At 42.6% G+C, this 23,395-nt stretch overlaps 1 protein-coding gene across 3 annotated transcripts in view; it reads left to right on the forward strand.

Moving 5' to 3' along the window:
• CNTNAP2 (contactin associated protein 2) overlaps positions 1-23,395 on the forward strand; it is a 3,301,953-nt gene that overhangs the window by 1,180,255 nt on the left and 2,098,303 nt on the right. For all 3 annotated transcript variants that reach the window (XM_069648309.1, XM_069648308.1, XM_069648310.1), the window contains exon 5: positions 18,153-18,356. In XM_069648309.1, the coding sequence (XP_069504410.1) occupies positions 18,153-18,356 (204 nt within the window). The remainder of the gene's footprint in view (positions 1-18,152; positions 18,357-23,395) is intronic.

A 23,395-nucleotide genomic window follows, 5' to 3' on the forward strand; every position in this document is an offset into this window, starting at 1 on the left:
GAGTTTGTGGAATTTGAGGAGGTCTGGCTGAAGATGGAGAGACAGGGGGAGGCTATTCCAGAGGAGGAAGCCAGCTGTGGAAAGGGAACAGCTGCCCGCTCTCTGCTTAGAGAGGTGCTTGACAAGCAGAGAGTTGGAGCCGGAGAATTGGAGACATCTGAAGGGAGAGTATTTGGTGAGAGCAAGTTACAGATAGCGTGGTCCCCAGCTCCAGACAGCCTTATGGATGATGCAGAGGGATTTAAATTTGATCCTAGCAGCAACCGGGAGACAGTGGAGAGATTTTAGGGCTGGAGAGACACAGTCCCTGGGTTTAAGGCCAAAGATAAGTGTTGCAGTCCAATTCTGGATTAGCTGGATCCTGCACATAGTTGAGAAAGGTAGGCTAAGGAAGAGGCTGTTGCAGTAGTCCAGCCTGGAGAGTACCGGAGCTCTTGAGAAATTGAGCTTCTGGGGGAAAATGAGGGAAGGGAAATGGGTCTTCTTGGCAAGGTCCAGGATTTGAGGAATGGGAGAGAGAGATAGGAGTTTAAGATAATTCCCAGGTGTATGGATGCAGAGGAATCAGAGGGGGGTGAGCCCATGAAGGGTGGCCAGAGAAAAGGGAGAAAAGAGGGGACAGGAGTCCCGATGGGACGAATCTCAATCTTGCTGGCATTGAGACCGAGGTTGTTGGAGGTACACCAAGACGGGATAGCAGACAGGCAGTCAGGAATGACCGAGGAGGCCAGAAGAGATGCAGAGGGTAGTCTGAAGAAGAGTTGGGTGTCGTCTGCATAGCACTGGAAGTGTGCTGAGAAGGAGGAGATAAGGTGAGCAAGATAAGTGAGATTGATGTTAAAGAACCTGGGTGAAAGTAAAGAGCACTGGGGAACACCACAGGTGGAGATAGAAAGGGGTGATGAGTAAGAACCCAGGATAACCTGGGAGGGACGGTCAGTGAGGAAGGAGGACAGTTAGTCCATTGCCTGCTCCGCGATACTAAGGATATTATGGAGTCATTTTATGAGGATGGAGTAGTTAACTGTGTCAAAGGCAGAGGAGCGATCCAGTAAGATGAGAACAGCAGGTGAGTAGGAGTCAGGAGATGCAAGCAGTTCTTCATGAGTGTTCAGAAGAGCAGTTTCCATGGTCGTGCAGACAACCAACAAGCTCAGTATGCTGGGTCAGTTGGGGGAAGCTGATCATCTCCAGTAAGAGAGAGAACTCTGGATGTCTTGAGTTTTAGCAATGAAGTGGGTGGCAAGTGCAGTGCAGAGGGCCTGTGAAGGAAAATGCGAGGAAGAGACTGCAGATGGATTGGCTAGTTCCTTGCAGATTTTAAATAGTTCAGTCGTGTTGTTAGTAGCTCCAGAGATGCGGGCCTGAATGTGAGCCCTCTTCTTGGAGCAAATGGATAGACAATATTGCCTTCGGATAAGGCGGCCAGTTTATCAGAGGATGACCTTGAGGTCTGCCACTTCCATTCCACATCTCTGGACTTGCATTTCAGGGCTGCTAGATTAGTGTCAACCCAAGTTTTATGCCTGGAGGCAGGTTTCAGGTGGATTCTCATTTTAGAGGCAAGAATATTGAGAGTGAGTGATAGCAAGAGATGGGTTGTTGAGAGCAGAGTCAGTAGTTGAGTCAGAGGTTGAAGGAGGGGGGGTGAAGGTGAAGGTGGAGGCGAAACCAGCAACTGACACTCATTTCATTGCACGGATATTCACAAACGAGGCTGGCAGAGCTGAGGGAGATTAAGTCAGAGGGCCAAGGTGTGTGGTCAGACCAGGATAGTGGGGTGGAGAGTGGGATAGAGAGCAAGAAGTCAGAATGGATGAAAGAACTGAGAGTGTGTGCAGACCAGTGGATAGGGCCAGAGGGGAGAATAGAGAGAGCAAGAGAGGTGACAGGGTCACAGAAGAGAGTGGAGGCCATGATTGAAGAGTCTAGGTGGATGTTGATGTTGCCCAGAAGGAGGAGACTGGAGGCGGAGGCCAAGTGAGAGGAGGAGAAATCGGCCCATTCTGAAAGAAAAGAGGAGATAGTGCCCAGAGACCTGTAGATAGTAGCATTGGTCAAAGAGGAAGTGGGAGAGATGCCAAGTTTGCAGACAGGGCTTTCAAAGGGGGAGTAGGACTGGGTGGGTATGAGGAAAGAGGGTACCCATTCAGGCAAGATCAAGGCTACACCATCGCCAGTGCAGTTGGGACGAGGCTTTGGGATGATCTTGTAGCCGTCAGGGAGAAGGGAATCAAAAGCAGTGACTGAGCTGGCATTAAACCACGTCTCGTGAGAGCAAGGACGTCAAGATAAAAGTCTTCAATGAGGAGGAAGATATCAGAGGAATGTTTGATGGCAGAGCGGGCATTAAGTGTGGGTAAGTGACGCCGTCACCTCTCTTAAAGGTTTTCTGAGGAGGGGCACATGGGGGTGGTACAGACATCGGAGGTGGTGAAGGAGGTAAAGGGAGAGAGGACTGAGGAGTTGCAGGAGCAAGAAGGAAGTTTGTGACATTTGACAGGTGCTGGTCAAAGAGGAGGAGGTTGGGTTGAGGACCCTGGACCATGAAAGTGCCATTTTGATAGACATTAATGATGCACTTCAAGAATGAGAACCCAGCAAAGACAACTTCCCATCTAGTGCCACCATTAATGGGTGAGGAAGAGAAAGGAGAGAGTGTGGAAATCAGATGCAGAAAGGGGACAGAAAAGAAGAGGTCAGTGACAATTTGTTTGGAAGTGGCACTGACGTAGGTGTCTGCGATAGGTAATCCAGGATTACAAGAGAGGAGCTCTTTCTTTTAGCTTTTTCCTACCAGAATTTGTGAGAGAGGGGGGATAGGTGATATCATAGCAGTTAGAGTAGATAGGAGAGATGGAGTGAGCCATAGAGGGAGGTACAGAGGGGTGTGGAAACAAGTAGATAGTGCACAGGCACGAGATAGCTCACCAAGCAGCCTAGCAGACTGGGGTAGTGGGTGGTTGAAAAACACACGTAGATTTGATTGTATACCGAAGCACTAGAATAGCACAAAAAGTAGGTTGCAACAACTTTGAAAAGCACAGCTATATTTGATTTTGCACTGAAAAACTAAAATAGCACACAAAGTAGATTGCAACAAAATTAAATAGCACAACTAGATTCGACTCAGGCACAGGGTGCAGGTGCAGCATTAGAAAGGGTAAGGCACAAAAGGCAGCACAGCAGGTAAGAGAAAAAGGATGTACAGTGAGTAACCATTGCAAGTTGGAGGAGGACACCGATTAGTAGTCAGTCAGCAAGCCAAGGGATGCAAAAAGTGTGCAGGAAGTCAGGTGAACAGTTGTTGAACAAGGCAGGTGCTCCAGTGTGCTTACCGGGACAAGGTGGTGTAACAATGCAGGGTGCAGGAAGCAGAGGGCTTGTACTGTGATGGAAGGATCAGGGGTGAGGGAGCATGGGGGGCACCTCCCTGCACCACACAGGAACAGATGGGGGCCTTTTTGCATGGTCTTCGTGCTGGGGGCCGGCTTTTCCACCTTCCAACTCCTGGTATGCTAGAAGTTTCACCACTGAGCCAATCAGGAGCGTTGTTTGGACAGCTTCATGGCAACCCTCGGAGGCACGTTTCTATTACCATTGTGTTCTCGTTTGTCTAATATAACTGTTACATTTCTATTACAATTGTGTTCTTATTTGTCTAACATTAATACTCTGTATCTTGTTATGTGCCACATCCAATATGTCAGGAAGGAAAAACAAACACTACAGTGTGCGTAATGCCGCTCGCTCTCCAGGGACGTCATTTCACCAAAATGCCAGGGGTAGCAGAAGTGACATCACACGACCCCTGACCCCTTGATGACATCACAGGAAGTGTTGTCATTTGACCCTACCCCGAAGTGATATCGCGGGAAGTGATTGAACACGAACTTTCACCCGTTGACAGAACAGGGAGTGTCATTGCATAGCATTGTTCACTACGAAAAATATGGTTACAATATCACAATAATGTGATGTACATTTCATACAAGAATGGATCGCATATGTATCATTAAGATCAGTGTGTATAGGCCCATATTACCAAATTACTGTGAATGCAAGCAGACGTCCATGACCAAATGATAATGATGTGTTATTATATAGCACTAACGCTTAGGCACTTTATATAGAAAGAATATACACCCAATATCACCCAACCTGTGTTGGTACTCATTTATTGAATTCCAGAAAGACACATTATTTGGTATTTCTATTCTTTCTTATTTAGGGTCAGTGCTGAAAGTGTTAGACTTGTAGACTTGTGGCACTCCTGTTCTTATTTTTCTTATTTTTTAAATGGCCTGAACAAGAAAGCCAGCCACTACAGAAGTAAAGAGCGACATGGTGCTGGCTGCAGCACAGGTGCTTGCATTACAAATGTTTTTTTTTCCTGTTTTAGTTATTTTTTTTAGAGGTTGCAAGGGAGACCTGAGAGGTGGCTCTCCACAACCTAAAGCCCCATCCAAATCTAAGAAAGGTACTGTGGGCAATACTAAATGCACTGGTATGGATGTTCTAATAAATAATAGAACCTTGGAATAGGGGAAAATCACTGAATTTTTTCATACACGGCAGAATGAGCTTCTGGGTAACTCTGGGTAACTGGGTAACTCTGGTCAGCTAATCATCCGAGAGCATTTGGCTATTCCCCAAGCTAACAGTTTGGGTATATAACAGCTGAATAACAACAATTTCCTGTTAAACCTCTGTTTTAGTTTACAGAGGGAATCGATGGATCCCCTTCCTTCAGTTCCTCACTAATTGCACTGTTGTGATGTCTAACATTTTGGGATTTGACTTATCAGCAACCCCGAACATGGATAAATATGCAGACACTTACAACCACGAATCTAGCCTCGGTCGTGAGGCATTTTCAAGGGAATTAAACCAAGAGACAAATTGTTTACTCTTACTCAAGGCTATCTTTTCTGCATGTGCAGAAATTCATAAAGAACAACAGCAATTACATGAAATTGCACCACAAATCTTTGTCTCTGTTGACATTAGGAAGACTATACTAATTAAGAAGACATTAACAGTCCTGTTGAAACTCAAAACGTATCGGGACCATCTATGGAACCAATACATCATTTTACTGAGCAAGGAAATGAACCAGGTGGTGGTGAATTCACCCCTTAATGTGGAACATTTGGTTAAGAGGATGATATACCCATGGCTAATATAACTTTGACACAGGCAAAGAAACAACATAAGAAGTATCAAATAAAGTGTAGCAGGAAAAATAAAACTATAGAATGCCAGACATTAAAACCAAAGAATTCCATCTGAATAAGAAAAAAGGTAAATGTGAGGAGAAGAATTCCTATGTTTTGGTAGTCATAACCGCACAATGTATCACATGTCTCACCACAGATAATAATTATGAATTCATCGAAATACCTGACAATAAGAAAAAGCCCGAGAAAAGACATACCAATCAATGAACACCTGATATGGATTTAGCTTCCCATATAGATGACTCCAAAGTTTTCTCATAATCACGCATTATTGAGGACAAGACTCTCTATGAGGAACTAGGCCGGGTGGTGGCTGCCTCACCTCAAGAAACATTCACTAGTAATAGTATCTCAAAAAGAGCACCCGACATACAATAGCTACTGGGGTTAGGAATGTGACATTTCGTGAATAAAGACAACGTACGGTTGAAGGACATATTAGCTTCTAATTAGAGTCCATTTCTAAATAAAGGAAACATTATTGTCTATTTTATCATATACCTCAATTAAGGGTTATTACGTATAAGTACTTGGAACTTGCAGTGTTACGAGACATGGATAGCACTAATTGGGTATTTTGTTAAATTTTATTCATCTTTCATAGTATTTCTTATTTCACCATTTACTCATTTATTTTTAAAGTTGGGATTTGAAAGGGAAATATGCAGTAATAAAACTGCCCTCTCATGATAATCTATCCATATACGATAAAACCTTATTTAGTAATTTAAAAATTACAACTAATCAAAGTGGAAGAACGATGCATACAGTGGAGACTTCTAACACAAGTAGCCAACCTCTTAGCAGCTGTGATAACTGGTCATGGTTAGCATCTGCACTTCTTCTCAGTCAGAAAAGAAATTCTGATAGTTATTGCTTCTCCTCCCCTGGCTTCTTCACCATGGTATCATGGAATACAGGAGGTTACCGACATTTCACAATGAATATAAGTGGATATCACATACTGACCTTTTAAGACTTGCAGATATCACAAGAACCTTGGATGACAGCTGATATTGCGCTCGTTGAATATACTAGTGTTGCTAAGCATGCTACCAGACGTACCATGGTTAGACCCTCAGGAGGTGTGATTACAGGAGCCAAATCTCATTTCCAACTCACAGAATATATACCAGCTATTCATTGTCCAAATGTTCTTTGTGCCTCACTTTGTAGAAATTAGTATTTGGATACATTCTGTTTTTTGATTGTGAATGTTTATGATACACCTGGGGGAGAAAGGACTACCTCCATCATGTCTACCATTTGTACAATATTGATGGAGTGGAATTAGAATCATCCTAGTGATGAGGTAATTATATGTGGTGATAGTAATTCTTACTGTGAAATTCCTAAATTGAAAAATAAGGGAATTGGTACTCTTAATGGTACTTCTGTTCAAACCCTGTTTAAATCTCAACAAACAATGTCAGGGAGTAAATGATTACAATTTATGGAGGGCTATAGCCTTGATTATATTAATGATTTGACTTCGACCAAACAGAGTAAGAACTATACCTGGACTAATTCCCCATCCTCCAGTAGAATCAGTTATATTTTTGCATCCAGCAATATTAAGGAAATTATTATTTTCTTTAATACCATACATAATGATTATAGTGATCATTCTATATTAGTATTAACAGTTAACCTAAAAATAGTAGGGACCCATTCTAAATTGATGGGTAATTATACAGTCAATTATCAAGGAAATAGATTAGTGTGCATGGATTTAATATTTCCAAATATAATAATGTATTGAAGCATGATGTTGGGTTTCATTACTCGAAAGTGCTATATAAATTCAATAAACATAAACATAAACTACAAGTTGTGAGTTCTGTTTCTCTTATTGATATATTAACTATTACATTTCAGGTAATTGTCAATTCTCCTAAGCGGGTTGCCACTATATAAATTGGTACGAATCAGGTATATGATGCTGCTACCACTGGTGCAAAGCGAGAATTGAAATATAATATTCAAACTATTAAGCAAACTGGATCCATAGTGCTTCCAGAAGAAATGTGCAATGGCAGATTATGTTTGAATCTCTATATACCAACGATAGCAAGATGTTTTAGTACATTTTTAATCAATACTCTAGTTGTTTGAATAAAAATGAAATTAATGTGGTTACAGAGGCCAGCAGGCTTAAACATAAACAATCATTGTATTATACTGAATATCATTTATCGTCTAGATTCCAAGGTCTTACTGAAAAGTATGAACCTTTTAAGTAAACTTTAGAAGCACATGATGTTCCCGAGATAACTCAAAAATGAAAACCCTCAAGGACACCTGGCCGGGATGGCTTGGCGTACGTGTTTTTTAAACAAAATACTGTATCTGTGGTCTCACATTTTGAATACACTGTTTTGTAAAGTTTCTAATGAAGGTAGAATACCCTAAACAATCGTAAATGATACCAGTTCATAAAAAAGGAGCTCAAGATGACCGTTCATATTATCGTTCATTGCCCATGACTGTCCCGCCATGTAACATTTTCTGTAATATCCTTTTGAAGTAAATCTGAATCTGATTAGAGATGAAGAAATTCTCCATAAGCAGCAAAAAGGGTTCCAGAAGGGTCGGGTTACCACCCATAATATCTGGACTCTCCTGCACCTGATAAATCAACTTTGGAATCTCCAGGCACCAATTACTATTTGGCTTTTATTTGCTACCCAGGATCGCTGCAGATTATGGCCAAAGTTAGAAAATTGGGGTTTTTCCCTCTTCTATTTTGAATTTAATAAAACGGATGAATCAATTTACAGCAGTTAGTGTAAAACTGAATAGTAATGATAAATAGTCTTCACCCATTAACACCAATAATTGTTTAAAAGAGGTGTGTGTTTTAGCACCTGTTTCATATAAGCTATACATGGCAGATATGAATGCAGCCTTAATTTATTTTAATAACTTCTCTCCGCATATTGATGACCATCTCATCACATGATTAATCTTACATGGATGATACTTTCATGGATAGGACCCCCATAGGACTTCAAAGAGTTCGACTTGCACTAACTAAATACTCATAAGATATTTCCTCAAGATTAACTATTCTAAAAATAAAAATATGGCTATAGGAAGAATGAAAAATAAAAAATGTAAATGGAATAATAATTATCATCCCATAGAGCTTGTAAATAATTACATTTATTTAGGTATACCTCTTGGTACTATGCTTAGTAGTCTACATCTGGAATATTTCATGTTTCCCAAATCTTTGAGGAAATTCAGAGCAATAAAAAAATTATTCATACTAAAGGGGCTTTTCCATTGAAGATTTATTAAAAATGTATAAGGTGCGTATTGTCAATGGCATAACTTACGAATTGAATGCCTGAGAGTCAACCTTGTTGGACATAAACATTGGAGGGGAAGTTGTGGCATTCTCCATTAGGTCTGCCATCTTCAGTTCCAGTGAAGGCCATTAGAATGGAACTTGGTTTAACATCTGTATCTGCTTTAACACAAATTAAACATAGTTATCTATATTTGAAAATCTTGGTGGACCACAATAATGATAATTCATTGTTTAGTCTTTTCTCCAGACTGATTAAAAAAAGTGAATTAGCCAAAGGTACTATTAGAGAGTTTGTAGGTTCTTGCCTCAAAATCTTCACGGAGATTGACTGGATTATGGAGGAAGATATTAATCTTGGCATTGCCAAAAAACAAATTGTTAAGAAGGCATTGATTTGGGATTGTTCTACCAATGTGGAATATTTCGCTACTAAGGAAATTTACGCAGAATACACCAGACAGGGTTTTCCCTTTCTAACTCCTGTTAAGTACATTACAAGATATTATGATCTCAATTTATGGAGATTCCAGATTAGACTAAGATTTAATTTCCTACCTTTCTCTGCTCATACTGGAGTCTTCAATCAAGATTGTGTCCTTTTTGTAACTTCTCATCACCTGTCAACACAATGCACATGCCTTACTCCTTTTTATAGATCCGGTTACAAACAATTTGTGATAGACATATCTAGAGTCCAAACTGACCAGTTTGGGTCTTTTATTAATTCTGAGAATTCCATTTGTATGGGTTTGTCGCCAGGTGTTATTAGACCCAAATGAAAAATCAATACTCCTTTTGGAGGTTTTTAGATGACTGAACGCTAATATTCTATTTTTGTATAACATTTTTATAGCTAAGATTGATTATTTAAAATGGCTATATGTGTAATTGTTTCATTGTATTGTTTAATTGTACTGTATGAGCGTATAGAAAGTGTAAAAGGTTTCTTATTTTGTAAAACATATACACCAATTTAAAAAAACTGCCATTGCCCACTCGCCTATACCTAAAGAGTTCCACCTTTCGCCTGCTCTACTAACCACCCCTAATCAACAATGTCTTCCTTAACAAAATCACAGACTTCATCACAATAGCATCCATCAACAACACAACTAACATCCTCTGTGGAGTTTTTAAAATGCCCTGCACCAAGCCAGCAAGAAAGCCAGAGAGACTCTTATCAAACTGCTTAACACCAGGAGCATGACGCCACTCACCACAGAACCAACTAATTACAAGGACAATATGATTGACATGGTATTCACCACCTCTCTAGCCATCATATGTTTCATACATGCCTTTGGAAAGGATAGACCCCACAGCCATGCCCATCCTACTCCACCACACCGCAATCTTTCATTGGGACCAACTCAAACCAACCAAGACAATTCAAAACCTCCCCATGGCCACAGCGGAAATAAATCTCATCACATTGTCCTCCATGCCTGACCACTTTGAGAATGTCAATGGCTGGATCAGCACTCTCAACTACACCCTCACTGAGCCCATGAGCACCCATTCACCACTGAAACTTTGACTAAAGACTAAATAAGCCACGCCCAAATTGGTGCATACATGAACTTATTGACAGCCCATATGCAATTCTCTAAAAAAGAAATGTTCTGGAGAACCTCCAACCAAGTGGAAGACCTCATCACCCTGAGAACTATCTGATCAGCATGCAGGACACTCATCACCACAGCCAAAGCAAGGTAACACAAAACAACCATCATGAAAGCAAAAAGTGCAGAGCAATCTTTCAGGACATGTAGCACTGTATGGAGTGGTTCCCTAACATGAAATCGTACAGGACTCAACCATGTGCCTATAATCCAGCTGTGACATGTCTCCCTGACACAAACTACAACATTATTCAATGCAACCTGCCATTGGCCAGTCTTGTCAGACCCACAAGCCAGAAAGTGGAATGGCTTAACCCCCTTTTTATGTGTTATTCTTTCTGTAACACCTCACTAGCCGGAAGGAGCTGGGAAGATTTGCTTGGGAAAATCAGTGGGGGAGGACTTATAGGAGAAGGAGGATACATCTTGTGAAAGGAAACAAGAAGGTGTGGGCTGTTCAGGTGAGGTCAGAGGAGGAGTTGATTGTGATGCTGGAAATGCATTGGAAATGTCCTTGTCCCGTAGTCCTTTTTCATATGTGCTCTGTATTGTTTTCTGCCCAGGAGTCCATGTGGGACTCCTGACAGTGCAGCTCTTCCTTATTTTGGTTTGGTGTACAGACCCTTGGGATACCCCTATTGCACCCATAGGTGGGGGTACAACCCTGTGTCCCTAGTGTATGTTTTTGGGCACCTGTGTGTGGCCCATAGAACAGGGTATGGGCTGGTGGCAGATCCATGCTGAATTTGACAGGTGCTCTGAGTATCCTCCATTTTGGGATACACAGGCCCTGCCATTGGAATCAGCTGATTCCTGATAGAAGACAAGGTGCCCCTGTGGCCTCTTGCTTTCTATTGCCTGTTACCTTGTTTTCCCAAAGACCTGGGAAGCCCTGCCTCTGTCAGTTCCCCCTGACTGACTGTTGGGTGGAAGTTCCAAATATGGTATTGTGGGGGAAGTCCAGGCCAGACTGTCTGGAGCCTTCCCAGTGACTGTATGTTGTGGGTACACCCTTGGGGTGGGACCTGGGTGAATGGAGTGTGTGACCAATATGCACTTCTTGTTATGGGTGTCTAGTTTCTGGTATGTGACACAAAGACTGAGACAGTCCTGCCCAAAACTGGTTTGAATGCAGTGTGGAGTGCTGAATGACTGGGTACTTGTCCCAATACACATTCTTTGTTGTGAGTGTCTGAGAGGGAGGAGAATGGCCTGAATGCACTGTGAGCCTGATTGGCTACATGCCTGCTGAATGCCTTTATGAGTGATTGGTTGCCTGAGTGTAACCCAGCAGAATGAATGAGAGACAGAACAGTATATATGGGGGCCTCTCACTGCTAGAATTTGTTCAGAAGATGAAGTTGAAACTGATGCTTAATCTCGAAGCCGAGCCTGAAGAAGAAGTTTGACTGCTGTTACCTTTGCAACAATCCGAAAGCTGCCATGCCGTCAAAACTGATTCAAGAGAGGACCTGGCTAGGAGACCTCTTCTCGAGCTACGAGGGACCATCATATACTGCTAAACCTTTGCCGAAGCGCCCTGGAAGTCAGCCTTCGAAAGACTGTCAGCCGGAGACAGGGACCGCCGAGGAGAACGAAGAGAAGCACCGGACAGCCTTCCACCGTCGTCGACCAGGTTTACTATAACTGCTGGAGGCCCGTTGAAGCTGTGTTGCCCAGAAATGGGAACCACTTCACGCCGAGCTGCTGCCGACCGGAGCCGCAACTCTCTATTGATTAAGACACTTTAAATTTAAAGATGCTTTCGCCAGCACCGACGACGGAGAAAGTCAAGGCCACCGACGCACCGAGGAGCATCTGCCGGTGGGTTTCCTGCCACTCGAAGACTGTAGAGATGCTGGACGACTCAATGCCGATGCTGGTCAAAAGTTCTTCATAGACTCTTTGCGGCAATTAACTATCGACGCTGAGGTGCACCGCACGCCTCTTCTTTGCAGGACATCCATGACCGATCGTCGACGAGCATCACCAGGACCAAAGCTTCTGCTTCAATGCCGTTGTTCACCATTTCTTTGAGGGAGCTCAACAATCCGTGGCTCCTGCCTTAAAGGGAACCCCTCAAGAAGGATCCGTCGATGACCCAAAGTCAAACTCTGCTATTCCAGGTACATTGGTGTGGTAGAACTATTTTAGAAGGAAATAAGACTCATAGAAACAATATATGGACTGGGCTTGTTTTATATCTTTTTATACAGGTTGCCCAAGTGGGGAGATCCTCACAAAGAACTGTGTCTTGGGTAGGGGCAGTATTCTGCCTATTGTTTTAACCAACCTGCTTTCCTCTGTTGTTGGTTCACTTTATTAATTGATTTGTATGATATTTGAACTGAGTGCAGTTAATGCATTTTAATGGAATCAAAGCATTATTGTGGTACCACATAGAAACTGTATATATTTGCCATTGTAAAATAACCTGAGCACAAAGTGTGTTATTGCGATTGTGTTTATAACCTTGAACCTTATCTATATAAAGACTCTGTTATCACTAACATAGTGTGTGGATATTCCTTTGTGGGTGCTTGGGGACTACACTGTACTTAAGAACCAGCCTGCATCACCTCCTGAGAGCTTAAGCCTTGGTTGCTCGTCCATAGCTACCAAATAGAGAACCTTGGCTGGGGTGCTCTGTGCTTCCACTCTGCCATATAGAGCGCAGCAGTACAGACACCCCCCTCCAGTCTTTACAGAGATGACAGACCAAGAGATCTGAAGGAGGAAGGACAGTGGACAGAAGTGGGGAGGCAGTTTTCAGAAAAGGTGAGGTATTGGGTGCTGAGAGAATGTGCTACTGTGTCTTGAGTGTGCATGTAAGGTGTGTGAGAGAGAGTAGCCGTGAACAAGTAGGGTGTGAGTGGACGGTGACTCAGGCAGTCAAAGGTGGATGTCTGAGGAGAAGATATGGTAAAATAGAACCAGTGTGATGAGGGGAGATTGGTAGTGTAGCAAGGGGAGAGCAGCATCGGTTTGGAGAGGGAAGAGTAGTAGTGCTGTGGAGACGGGAGAGTAGCAGGAGAGAGTGTAGGACGGGCTAAGACCAGAGGGTGTAGGAAGATTGAAGAGAGAGAGAGAGAAAGAGAATGAGAGAGAGAGAGAAAGAGAGAGGGGAGGAAGTCTCAGGGAGAGAAGGCGGGTGGAGTTGAAGGGACACAAGAAGGTGGAAGAAGGGAGAGTGACAGAGATATAGGGGAAAGAGCAACAGGACACAAAAGGAACAAGACCTAGTAGGGCTTGAGCATCTGGAAGGCACTCACATGGCTCCTAGAATTAACCCAGGAGTAGAGTAGGTCACCTCTAAGAAGGAGGGAGTTAAATAGATAAGGCAGTTGCCTTTAAGCTCTCACAACCAGACATTTGGAACCCAGATAGTGTGGGTTAGTTTGCTTTATGTTGTAAATCCTGAGCATCTATCTATCACTTGACAGCAGAGATAAAGGGAATTGCTGACGTTTTGGGCCAGTGTATGGCTCCACATGCCACGCATAGATACATCATAGATAACCATTGACATAGATGATTATTTGGGATGCTCAGCAGTCAAGCGCTTGGAGGACTGGGAAACATCTACAGATGAGATAACAGAACATTATGCTAATGAGATAATTAATGAATTGAACGAGACACTATCTTACTGATACTTCCTCAATGTAATTTGGTGAATTAGAAGTAATGTTATCGGGATGGTGATTTTTTTAGGAACTTGGGGTTTCACTCTAAGTTACCCAGGGTAATTCAGACGTGGACCCCTTGCTTACTGTGCTTAGAGTGGCACAGCTTCACCCTACTGATGAGGCCCAACTAGACCGAAAAATGTGTCTGGGGTTGCTGTTGGTACTCTTGTTCAGAGGAGAACCGTCTAGCATTTCGGTGCTGGACTACCCTTGCGGGTGGGACAAAGACTGATATGCAAATGGCTTTATCTCCTCTGTGAAAGGTACAGTGAGCTAAAATGTGGTTGTAGAGCCTCCTGAGTGGGCACCTTCCCATAGAACACATTATTTGGCCTCATTCGTCCTCGCTAGAGGAGCTCAGAGACCTTTTTGTGAATCACTAAATCAGTGGCAGGATTTATTTATGGGCATGGGCGCCTGAGATTAACCCTGGTGATAGTCAAATTACGCAGGTTCTTAGGTTGTCTTAAGGAACTCGAGAGAAGAACACTTTGCTCACGTGTTTCTTTTTCTCTCCCCTGGGTCATGTTTACGTGCCCTATTGGAGCTTTCTATTTTAGGATGGTGTGTAGTGTGGTAAGGGTAAAATCTGACCACGATGATGCCTTTTGTAAGAATTTTTATATCATATTGGGTATTTTAAATGTATTGTGTGAAACCGGGGCCCATTTGTATGTACATGAAATGTATTTTTTATTTAATCTGTTATAGTTCACTAGGAACTTTTCACATACACACACAAAGACATGAGAAATAAAACTACAGAAAAAAATCAACATGCTTTTGCACTTTGACAATTTGATAAAATCACATAAAAAGTTATTTACGAAGAAGGAGTGAACACATTTCAGCATGTTGCCAAACATGAACTCATTGAGAAGATTTCAATTTCAATTTATCTTCATAGGAACCTAATAGTAATTCCCCGCACGTATGAATACATTAATAATTGGCTAAAAAGACTTGTGCTAAATAAAGATACTAAAAGACTTCTCCTTCATTGACCAAAATGACAGCTTAAACCCGATTCTCCAACATTGATTTCTTATTTAAGCACCGAGACCTCTTTCTTAAAACGTATAGCTGCCAATGACCATTTAAAGGATTTGTCCGTGAGAATACGCTGCCAAACCCAGCCCGGTTGGGCAACCTTGTATTCCTTTAAAAGGTCTGAAAAATAAATCTGGCATGTCCCGGGCAATTCACAGCAATTTAATAATAAGTGCTGTAGAGTTTCTGTAGAGTTCTCAGTTCCACAGAATCTGCAGCAACTTAGATTGCGTGCTACGCCCCCTCGTGCACCCAAAATATAATTTGTTCGGGAGCAAATTACAATGAAGGCATAAGCACTGGCTACACCAGTAATGCCTGGGCATCTCCTCAAATAGTGTAGTAGGGTGTTGTAGGGTCTTGCATCTACCAACAGGGCCGAGAATAAGTGGTACCTCCTGACACACTCAATAGTATCAATCCAGTCGGCCTCCCATAGCCTCCTTTTTACCTTCAGTGGGTACATTACTAAGTACTCTACGGAGGAGTCGACAGCATCTAGTATGTCAGAACACTGATGGGACCATCCTATGAGGCCAGCCAGGGAGTTGGACTCCAGCCCACACTTTAGCATCCCCCAGATCGAGCCCTCTTTTGCCAGGTGGATCACATGAAATTCTGTATTTTATTTAAACCAAGTTTGTAATTGTTTTATCTTGCATTGCATATGTATGGCATGTGTTTCATTGTTTAAACATTGCAATGGTTTCATCTTGCATTGAACATACATGGCATGTGTTTTAGTATCTTTAATATTGCTGTCACGGAAGGCTAAATCAACCGAAAGTGTAAATCTAATCTATCCAGCTATCTACCTTACCTTTTGAGTACAGACTAAACCAGAATTTGTGAGTATGGTGGAACATATCAATACTCAAAGTGTCAGGGTGATGGTGTCTTCGTGTGTCAGGATGATGGTGTTAAGAAGTGTCAAGATGTAATGAGAGGGTATTGGCCATTCTCTTCCTAACAATAGGGCAACAGAGTAGCATACCCCCCCCCTTGATAGAAAAGGGGGGTCCATCAAAGAAATGTTCAGTATAACCAAGTTGAAAAACAAATAAAAAAAACACGCCACTTAATAGGTGCAAAGCAAAGTGTTTCAAAACATTGATGCTAGTCCCAACAAAAGCTAAAGGTGTACATTAAAATGGTTCCCTCCTCAAGAAGGTTGTTATCTCTCCTCCAGATGAGGGTCATTTCGTCCTATGTCCCTTGGCTATAGCAGTAGACTTAACTGAGCCCAACACACAGAGCTCTCGGGCAGCCAAATGTGTTTGTGGTGCTCTTGCTAGCTGATTCCCAAGGGGTTTCTTTGGGGCACCCTACTGGTGGGCTAACAAACATGTCCTTCAGGGTGGGTGCAAGGGTGACACTTCCAGTTGGGTCTGCTGCACCCAGCTGCGGTTTGTCAGAGAAGCATGGCATTACTCTCACATTTCACTCTGTGAACCTCTCAGTACTCTCCCTGTCTGTCCCCCTTTCCATCCCTGACTACTCCTGGCCCCCGACATACTCATGCCATTTCATCCCTCCACCTGTCACTGTACTCTCCCCTGGACCAATGTGGTCCTCCAGAACCTTGCTATTTTGCTGCCTTAGAGGACAGACTCTTGTTCTCTCCCTGGCTTAAGATGGTCATGCTATAACCCCCTCGTTAGCTGTTCATGTATTTGTCTTTCCCGATTGCAATCCAGTTCTTACTCCTGACAATCTCACTCCATCCTCTGCGGGTATCCACTTCTCACTGTAATTCTCGCTTGCCATCAAGTCTTGCTCTGTTTCGTCACCAACCCAAACCTCTCCTCCTAGATGTTGTTTATCCACTAGCTCGCCAAGTCCAATGTTCACTTTGGACTCTTTTTCCTCCCTCATCTCGAACATGACACCAATCCTGCTCTTGCCCCCTTGCCCTTCTTGCCAGATGGTATGTCACCTGCCACTTTCAACCAACACCTCCCTACTTCCTCTCTTCGTTTAATACAACACTCCCCCCTCTGGCATCCTCCAAACAATCCTCAGAGAGTATACCCCTCTGTCTCTGCTTACAAACCATCTCTCCCTAACAAGGCTGGACCTCCCACCTGATCCACACAACTCTTAGCCCTCGCCATTAACACCACACGCTCCATTACTAAGGCACTCCCTTCCTCCTCTATACTCCACACGTCTGCCTCCTTACCATGAACCAGTGTGTCATGCCTTTTCTCTACTATCACACACTCCTGGCACAGGGTCTAATGAACAAGGATCCTCCAGGGTTTTCTTCGCACCTCATGCCATCTCTCCCAAGGCATGTCAATGACTGACTGGGCTGTCTGCCTTTTAAAGCATCCTCTCCTCCGATTGGGTAGTGCTTGGGAACATGTCTTTCACTTGTCTTGTGTGGGCTGAGCTGTTCTCTGCTTTGGCTCTTTGCATGGGGGCATGGGGTCATATGGTCTAAAAGGGGGTCTGCCATGTATCAAGGCTAACTGCCGTTTTGGATTTTGTCTGGTCTCTGTTCCCTCCCCATTCAGCCCAGTTTATACGTCTTGCTTCTCTCTTAATCCCTCTGCAATCCTACCATGTACTTTACAATTCCAGAATTCTTTTGGTAAGCTTGGAGAAGACTTTGTTTGAGCAAGTGCTCTTTGCATAACCATTGGTACACTGTGTTTGCGTGTGACACACACATTGCTGGATTGATATAGCAAACCAATAGTCCAGCTTTGCACAATGTGCAAGCACGTTTTTTCTACCGTCACTGGATTAAGTCTGGCTGGTGGTAGCGTTAGGCTCCCTCCACCATTTGAGGTCCCAATCCTTTGACTTCTCCTGATTCCCATGGATCTCGGGGTCCAGATGGTGGGACCCTGGGTCATGAGAGAGAGAGAGAGAGAGAGAGAGAATATCAATTGGAAGATCACGGAGAGAGGGGAATGGAGATGGATACAATCAAAGGAAATCGGTTAGGGATGGAAAGACAGCCTGTGATTTGGGACTTGTGATGAAATTGAAGTAGACATCTTCGAATATGCTGTAGAAGGCAGGCTCAGGTGTACCTCTTTCTTAAAAAATTCCCTGCGTGCCATGCTAATCATACAAACACCTGCAAAAGAAAATCCAAATAACTTGTTTGGTTCCTCATTACATCTGAGAAAGGATAGATTGTGCTGCAGCTTCTTTCTGTCGTCCATGCCAACATACCGAATATTTATTCAGTAACGATAACGTCTTTATCCATTTTTTTTAGGGGCCGACGTCATAAACTTTGATGGTCAAGGAGGATTATCGTACAGGTTCAAGAACAAGAAAATGAAAACTTTAAAAGATTTCATTGCTCTGAAATTTAAAAGCTCAGAGAGCGAAGGAGTGCTTTTCCACGCAGAAGGCCAACAAGGCGACTACATCACTCTTGAACTGAAGAAGGCCAGACTAGTTCTTCTTCTAAACCTAGGTACTGTCTTCCTTTTTACAATTCTCTACAGATGCGTTTGTATTTTTTCCCATTTATTGCATGCTATGAATACTAATCGGCTAATCTGCATATCCTTTATCATAGAATAAAACATACAAAAAATGTTCAAGTTGGTGTTTGAAAATGTAAAGCAACCTTGCCAACACGTCTGACTGTGTGTGTTTGTGTGATAGTGGATAGTATATATTTAAGAGGGGTTTCTATGTGGGCATGGCTGTGTGAGTGCTTGAATGATGGGTATTTGTGGCCGTATTTGGTTATTTGTATTTGTTTGCTGTTTTCTATTATCCCACATCCAGATGGTTAAGAGCACCGACTATAAAATGGGTTATGATGCATTAATGGATTATTAGATTCCTGAATGATTCCAGTACGGAAGGGTCAGAAGCTGGTCAACCCATAGAATAGGTGGAGCTGGAGCACTGGCAGGGCAGTTTTCTCTCTTACACAGTACAGGCACAAAATGGATAGGAGCAGTGCAATCTTCCCACAAGCGAAGAACAAAGAATGAATTTGGAGTACTCTGGCAAACACCCTTTTCGCAGAAGATGCAAGCACCTATACCATCTGGAACGTGGCTACATGTTTCCCACCTGTCAAGAACCATTCACATGTTGTACCCTTCTCTTCCCATCAGTGGAGCAAAATAGGGAACATTGGCTGACCGAGACCAAATAATTGCGAATTTCAAACATGAAGTACTTGCAGAGGAAACTCCTCAGAAAGTGTGGTGTGCCCTCCATCCAACCCGCACCACGAGCCTCCAGTGGCATGCTGGGCAGCTGGGTTCTGTGATGTAACAAAAGGGTATACTCTTAGCTGTCCTGTTTCCAGTGCTGGCATTTGGATCGGATTTTGCCGGGTCCAGGAAATAGAGGACCACATTGAAAGGATGTGGAAACGTGGGCTTTACTGCCCATGCAATGTACTTGTTTTGTTTTAAGGGGAGCCCCTCTGAGACATGATATGGCATATATAACACGCCTGTACACAAGTGATAGACACATAGGGCCTGAATTGCAGAAGAGTTTTTCAATGGGAGAATCCCATTGAAAAAGACTTTGTAAATCAGGCCCACGGTGTCTAAATAAGCCTGTGCAAATCTGCATGATATCACTATGGTATCGCACGGAGGATAACTGGGGGGAACGCATGTGTCTTGGAAACAAGACTATGCTGAGCAGTACGGGTTCAGCAATTGGAGGCTGGTGTCTGGCATGAAGTGCGATATAAGAAACCGATTTCATGTTGCTTTGATTCAAAAACTGCAAATTACCATTGTTCACTGGAATGCTTAATCTGCCAGGAGTTTATGGCTGGTGGGCAATTCTCACAAAGTAGACCAGGGCCGGTAGTTAGGGTGGCACTGTACCTAATTGCAGTACTCCCTTGAAAATAGTAATTCAATACACACAATTGTTTCTCAAGATAGTCAAAATTACTGCAATATTGCAGTTTGTTAGATGAAAAACTCTAATTTATTCAAATATGCAGGCAGATGTAAATAACCATGAACCCTAGCTAGACATACTTCGACATTGCAGCCCATAACCCATAAATAACCAAAAGGAATTCATGAAATAACTAGAGATGCAAATAACAGAGCTTGTAAAAAATGGTATACCGTCTTTTCACTGAAAGAATTTACTTCGAGAGCTTTTTCATCTAAAAATATTTACTGAAAGACTTTTTCAGTAAATATTTTCAGATGGAAAAGCTCTAGAATCTTTAATGGCATACAACGGCGATTTAGTGGGTGCCTCACCCCCAATAAAAAAATAACACAAAAGTAATCATGCGCTGTCCAGTGCTGAACTTGACTGGTGACTGCATGCATGTCATCGGCGATGTCCAGTTGTGAAATTACTCGCTGACATTGACTTGTGCAGTGTCAGCGAGTAATTTCAGAACTGGACAGCGCCCGGTATGCAAGTCATCAGATAGAGTGCATGTTGCACAGACTTTTTATTTTCTCCATAAAGTGCATTTACTGATTTTACATTTAACAAAATGAAAAGTGTTTACATACCGAAGCTCTTTACGGTAAAAGTGTTTTGGTGTATAAACTCTTTTCACTTTATGTATGTAAATTCGGTGAAACATTTTTTCGGTAAAAAAGAAATTGGTAAAACTTGTCCTTGATGCTAATATTTCGAGGTAAGGACATGTAACCCTAAAAAACATACCCCCAATATCACAAACAAATTCGAACACATTTACAAACATCCAAATGCCACATAAATCACACTGAAATTATGAGATAACACACAATCCCTCCCACTGAATATTAGGAACACCACCAATGTGTCTAAGAGTAAGCGTTTACCAGCCAACACTAGAAGATGTATGCCTTATGTTTTCTTTCTGTTTTTCTTGATTTTGCAATTATTATTGAGCGTCATATACTCATTGAGAATGTTTTTTTTTCCTGTGTGTTATTTACCTAGACCTCACCATGGGGATGCACCCTAGTGGTCCGAAATGCATTGGTCTATTGACATCTGCCTGCATATTGTAATAAATTCGAGTTTATCACCTAACAAACTGTAATATTGTAGCAATTCTGACTATCTTGAGAAACAATTGTGAGCATTGAATTACTATTTTAATGGCAGTATTATGCCATTAGGTACACTGTAGTCCTAAATACGAGCAGAGGCCCGGGTCTACTTTGTATGTATTCTTAGTATCTGTTGCAGGGCACTTCATAAGGGACTTGCACCCTAAAATGCATTTTTCGAAGTATGTCTATCAAGGAACAAATATTAGCAAAGATTAGTGCCCACCCAGCACTCGTTATTTGATGGGCAATTCTCCACAAGTGCTGGGCCTAAAGTTTCAAAACGCAGTCCCATGAAAAGACGGTCTTCCTTAAGGGGCCTATTAATCCTGAAACTGCGAATAACTCCCTTCTAGCAGTCAGCCTTCGTTTGATTATCGCTTAAACCTGTTGTTCATCGTCTCTGTCCTGAAGTTAGCCGAAGTACCTCTCGTTCTTCAAAGTTTTCAAATTGTGCCTTCATTTTTATTTTACTACACCATTAAATTATCGATTAATAGCAACATGAAAACATCACACCTTTTATGGTCAGGAAATCAAGGGAAGAAGATGCTGGTTCTCTGTTGGCTCTGAATGTAATTAAACATTGCAGCCTACAGTGCCAGCAGGTGAAAAGCCATAGCAATGATAGAAGCAACACTTTTTACTGAAAAACAGAGACTCAAATGATGTAGCCTGACGTGGGGGGGACTTGGAGGAATCAACCCTCCACCCTCTATTTTTATTCCTGTTTCATCATCGTGGACCCCCTGCACGGTTGCAGCATTACTCTGATACTGAAGTTCTGGTGCAGCCTCAACATTTGATGATTCTTGGTTGTTGGGGGCGGGAGGGATTTCATTTTGACATTTGGCTGTGCCTTGTGTGAGAGTAGTTTGGGGCTTGTAGGAGACAGCAGAGTAGATCTCTGGGAGAAAAGATCAGGGGCCCCAACCACCTGACAAATGTCTTGCGCTTCCCCCAATCGGTGATGCCCAGGATGGCCAAGAGTCCTAGATGGCCACTGAGCACAACAGCAGAGAGAGGGAGGCAGAGAGAGAGAGAGAGAGAACCAGAGAAAGCGAGAGAGAGAGAGAGAGAAAAACAGAGAAAGCGAGAGAGAGAGGGAGGCCGAGAGAGAGAAACAGAGAAAGCGAGAGAGAGAGACCGAGAAAGCAAGAGAGAGAAACAGAGAAAGCGAGAGAGAGAGAGAGAGAGAGAGAGAGAGAGAGAGGATTGACAGCAGCAATGTTAAATAGTCCAGTGGACCTAACTGCAAGTGGTCAGTGGTAGGAGTGCAGGATTTCACATTGTTTTTTCTTTTCTAAGGCTTACTCTCCTCTTCCCCTGACTAACTGACTTCCCTCTGAGATCTCCTAACACCTTACACTATACATATGAATCCCTCCAGACAACCGTCACAGACCTAGTCATTAACACATCAACACGAATTGAGCCATGGCTAACCTCTCATATTTAGCCCTATCACACTCTCTCACATCAGTGGCTAAACAGAACCAAAACACTGTAGTCGATCAGATCTTGGGCACATCCCCATGGATAACATTCTCCAAAGTCTCTCTAACAAACCCATACAAATCAGATTGGCACACAGGAACCCTGTACTTCCGACCTGCAGCTATCAACATAACAGGTCTCGCATCTGCCTTACCAACTGTCCCACTAATGACCCCACCATACTTTTTTCTTTCAGAGCAATACACAGCAACGCCACCAGAATTGACAGAAGTGTGTCCTATACAAGATCACATATGGAGACGCATATATATACATACAGTATGCTGCGCACTGCCGATGGTCATACCACCAGGTTTTAGGCAACATGGCCACCGTTCAAGAAAAATTACATACAGTCGAAATATCTTATTTTCTGTTTATTCCATTAGTAAAGTGCAGCTATCACCATTACTGGTGTTTTGGCACTGAAGACGAGCCTAAGGTAAGCCGGGTAACTTTGCAGAAACCAATGAATACCTAAAGTAAGCAGAGTAAATTAACAAGCAAAAGGTGGAAAATGTGTATCCTGAGACGAAGAACATCTGATAGATTGGGTAGCTAGAGAGTACCATAGTTGGGTGACCTGAACAGAAAAGGAATGGTGACCAACGCATAGTGTGGATAAAAAAACGTTGCAGCAGAATGAGAGTTTGAAAGCCATGCAGGATAAATGCAACACAACTTTGATGCTAGAAACGATGGGCAATGGGTGTAAAGATTCTTAAACACAGAACAGAGACATGTAATCTTAATCTGTCTGGAAATGGAAGCCTGTGGATGGCATATGAGTTGAGCAACAGAGGGTGTAGGGAGGTCTAAAAAGTGGGCTTTGCAATAATTAATCAAATCGACTGCAAATGTAGGTATCAAAAAACAGGATTTTTAGTGGAAGAATAAAAATATGAAAGATGATTTGCATGGATCAAAGCTGAACCAAGCAAGTTTGTACCACACTAGCAAT

This window comes from Ambystoma mexicanum, chromosome 2q (genome assembly GCF_040938575.1).
Source record: "Ambystoma mexicanum isolate Mex_15411 chromosome 2q, UKY_AmexF1_1, whole genome shotgun sequence".
Classification (NCBI taxonomy): domain Eukaryota; kingdom Metazoa; phylum Chordata; class Amphibia; order Caudata; family Ambystomatidae; genus Ambystoma; species Ambystoma mexicanum.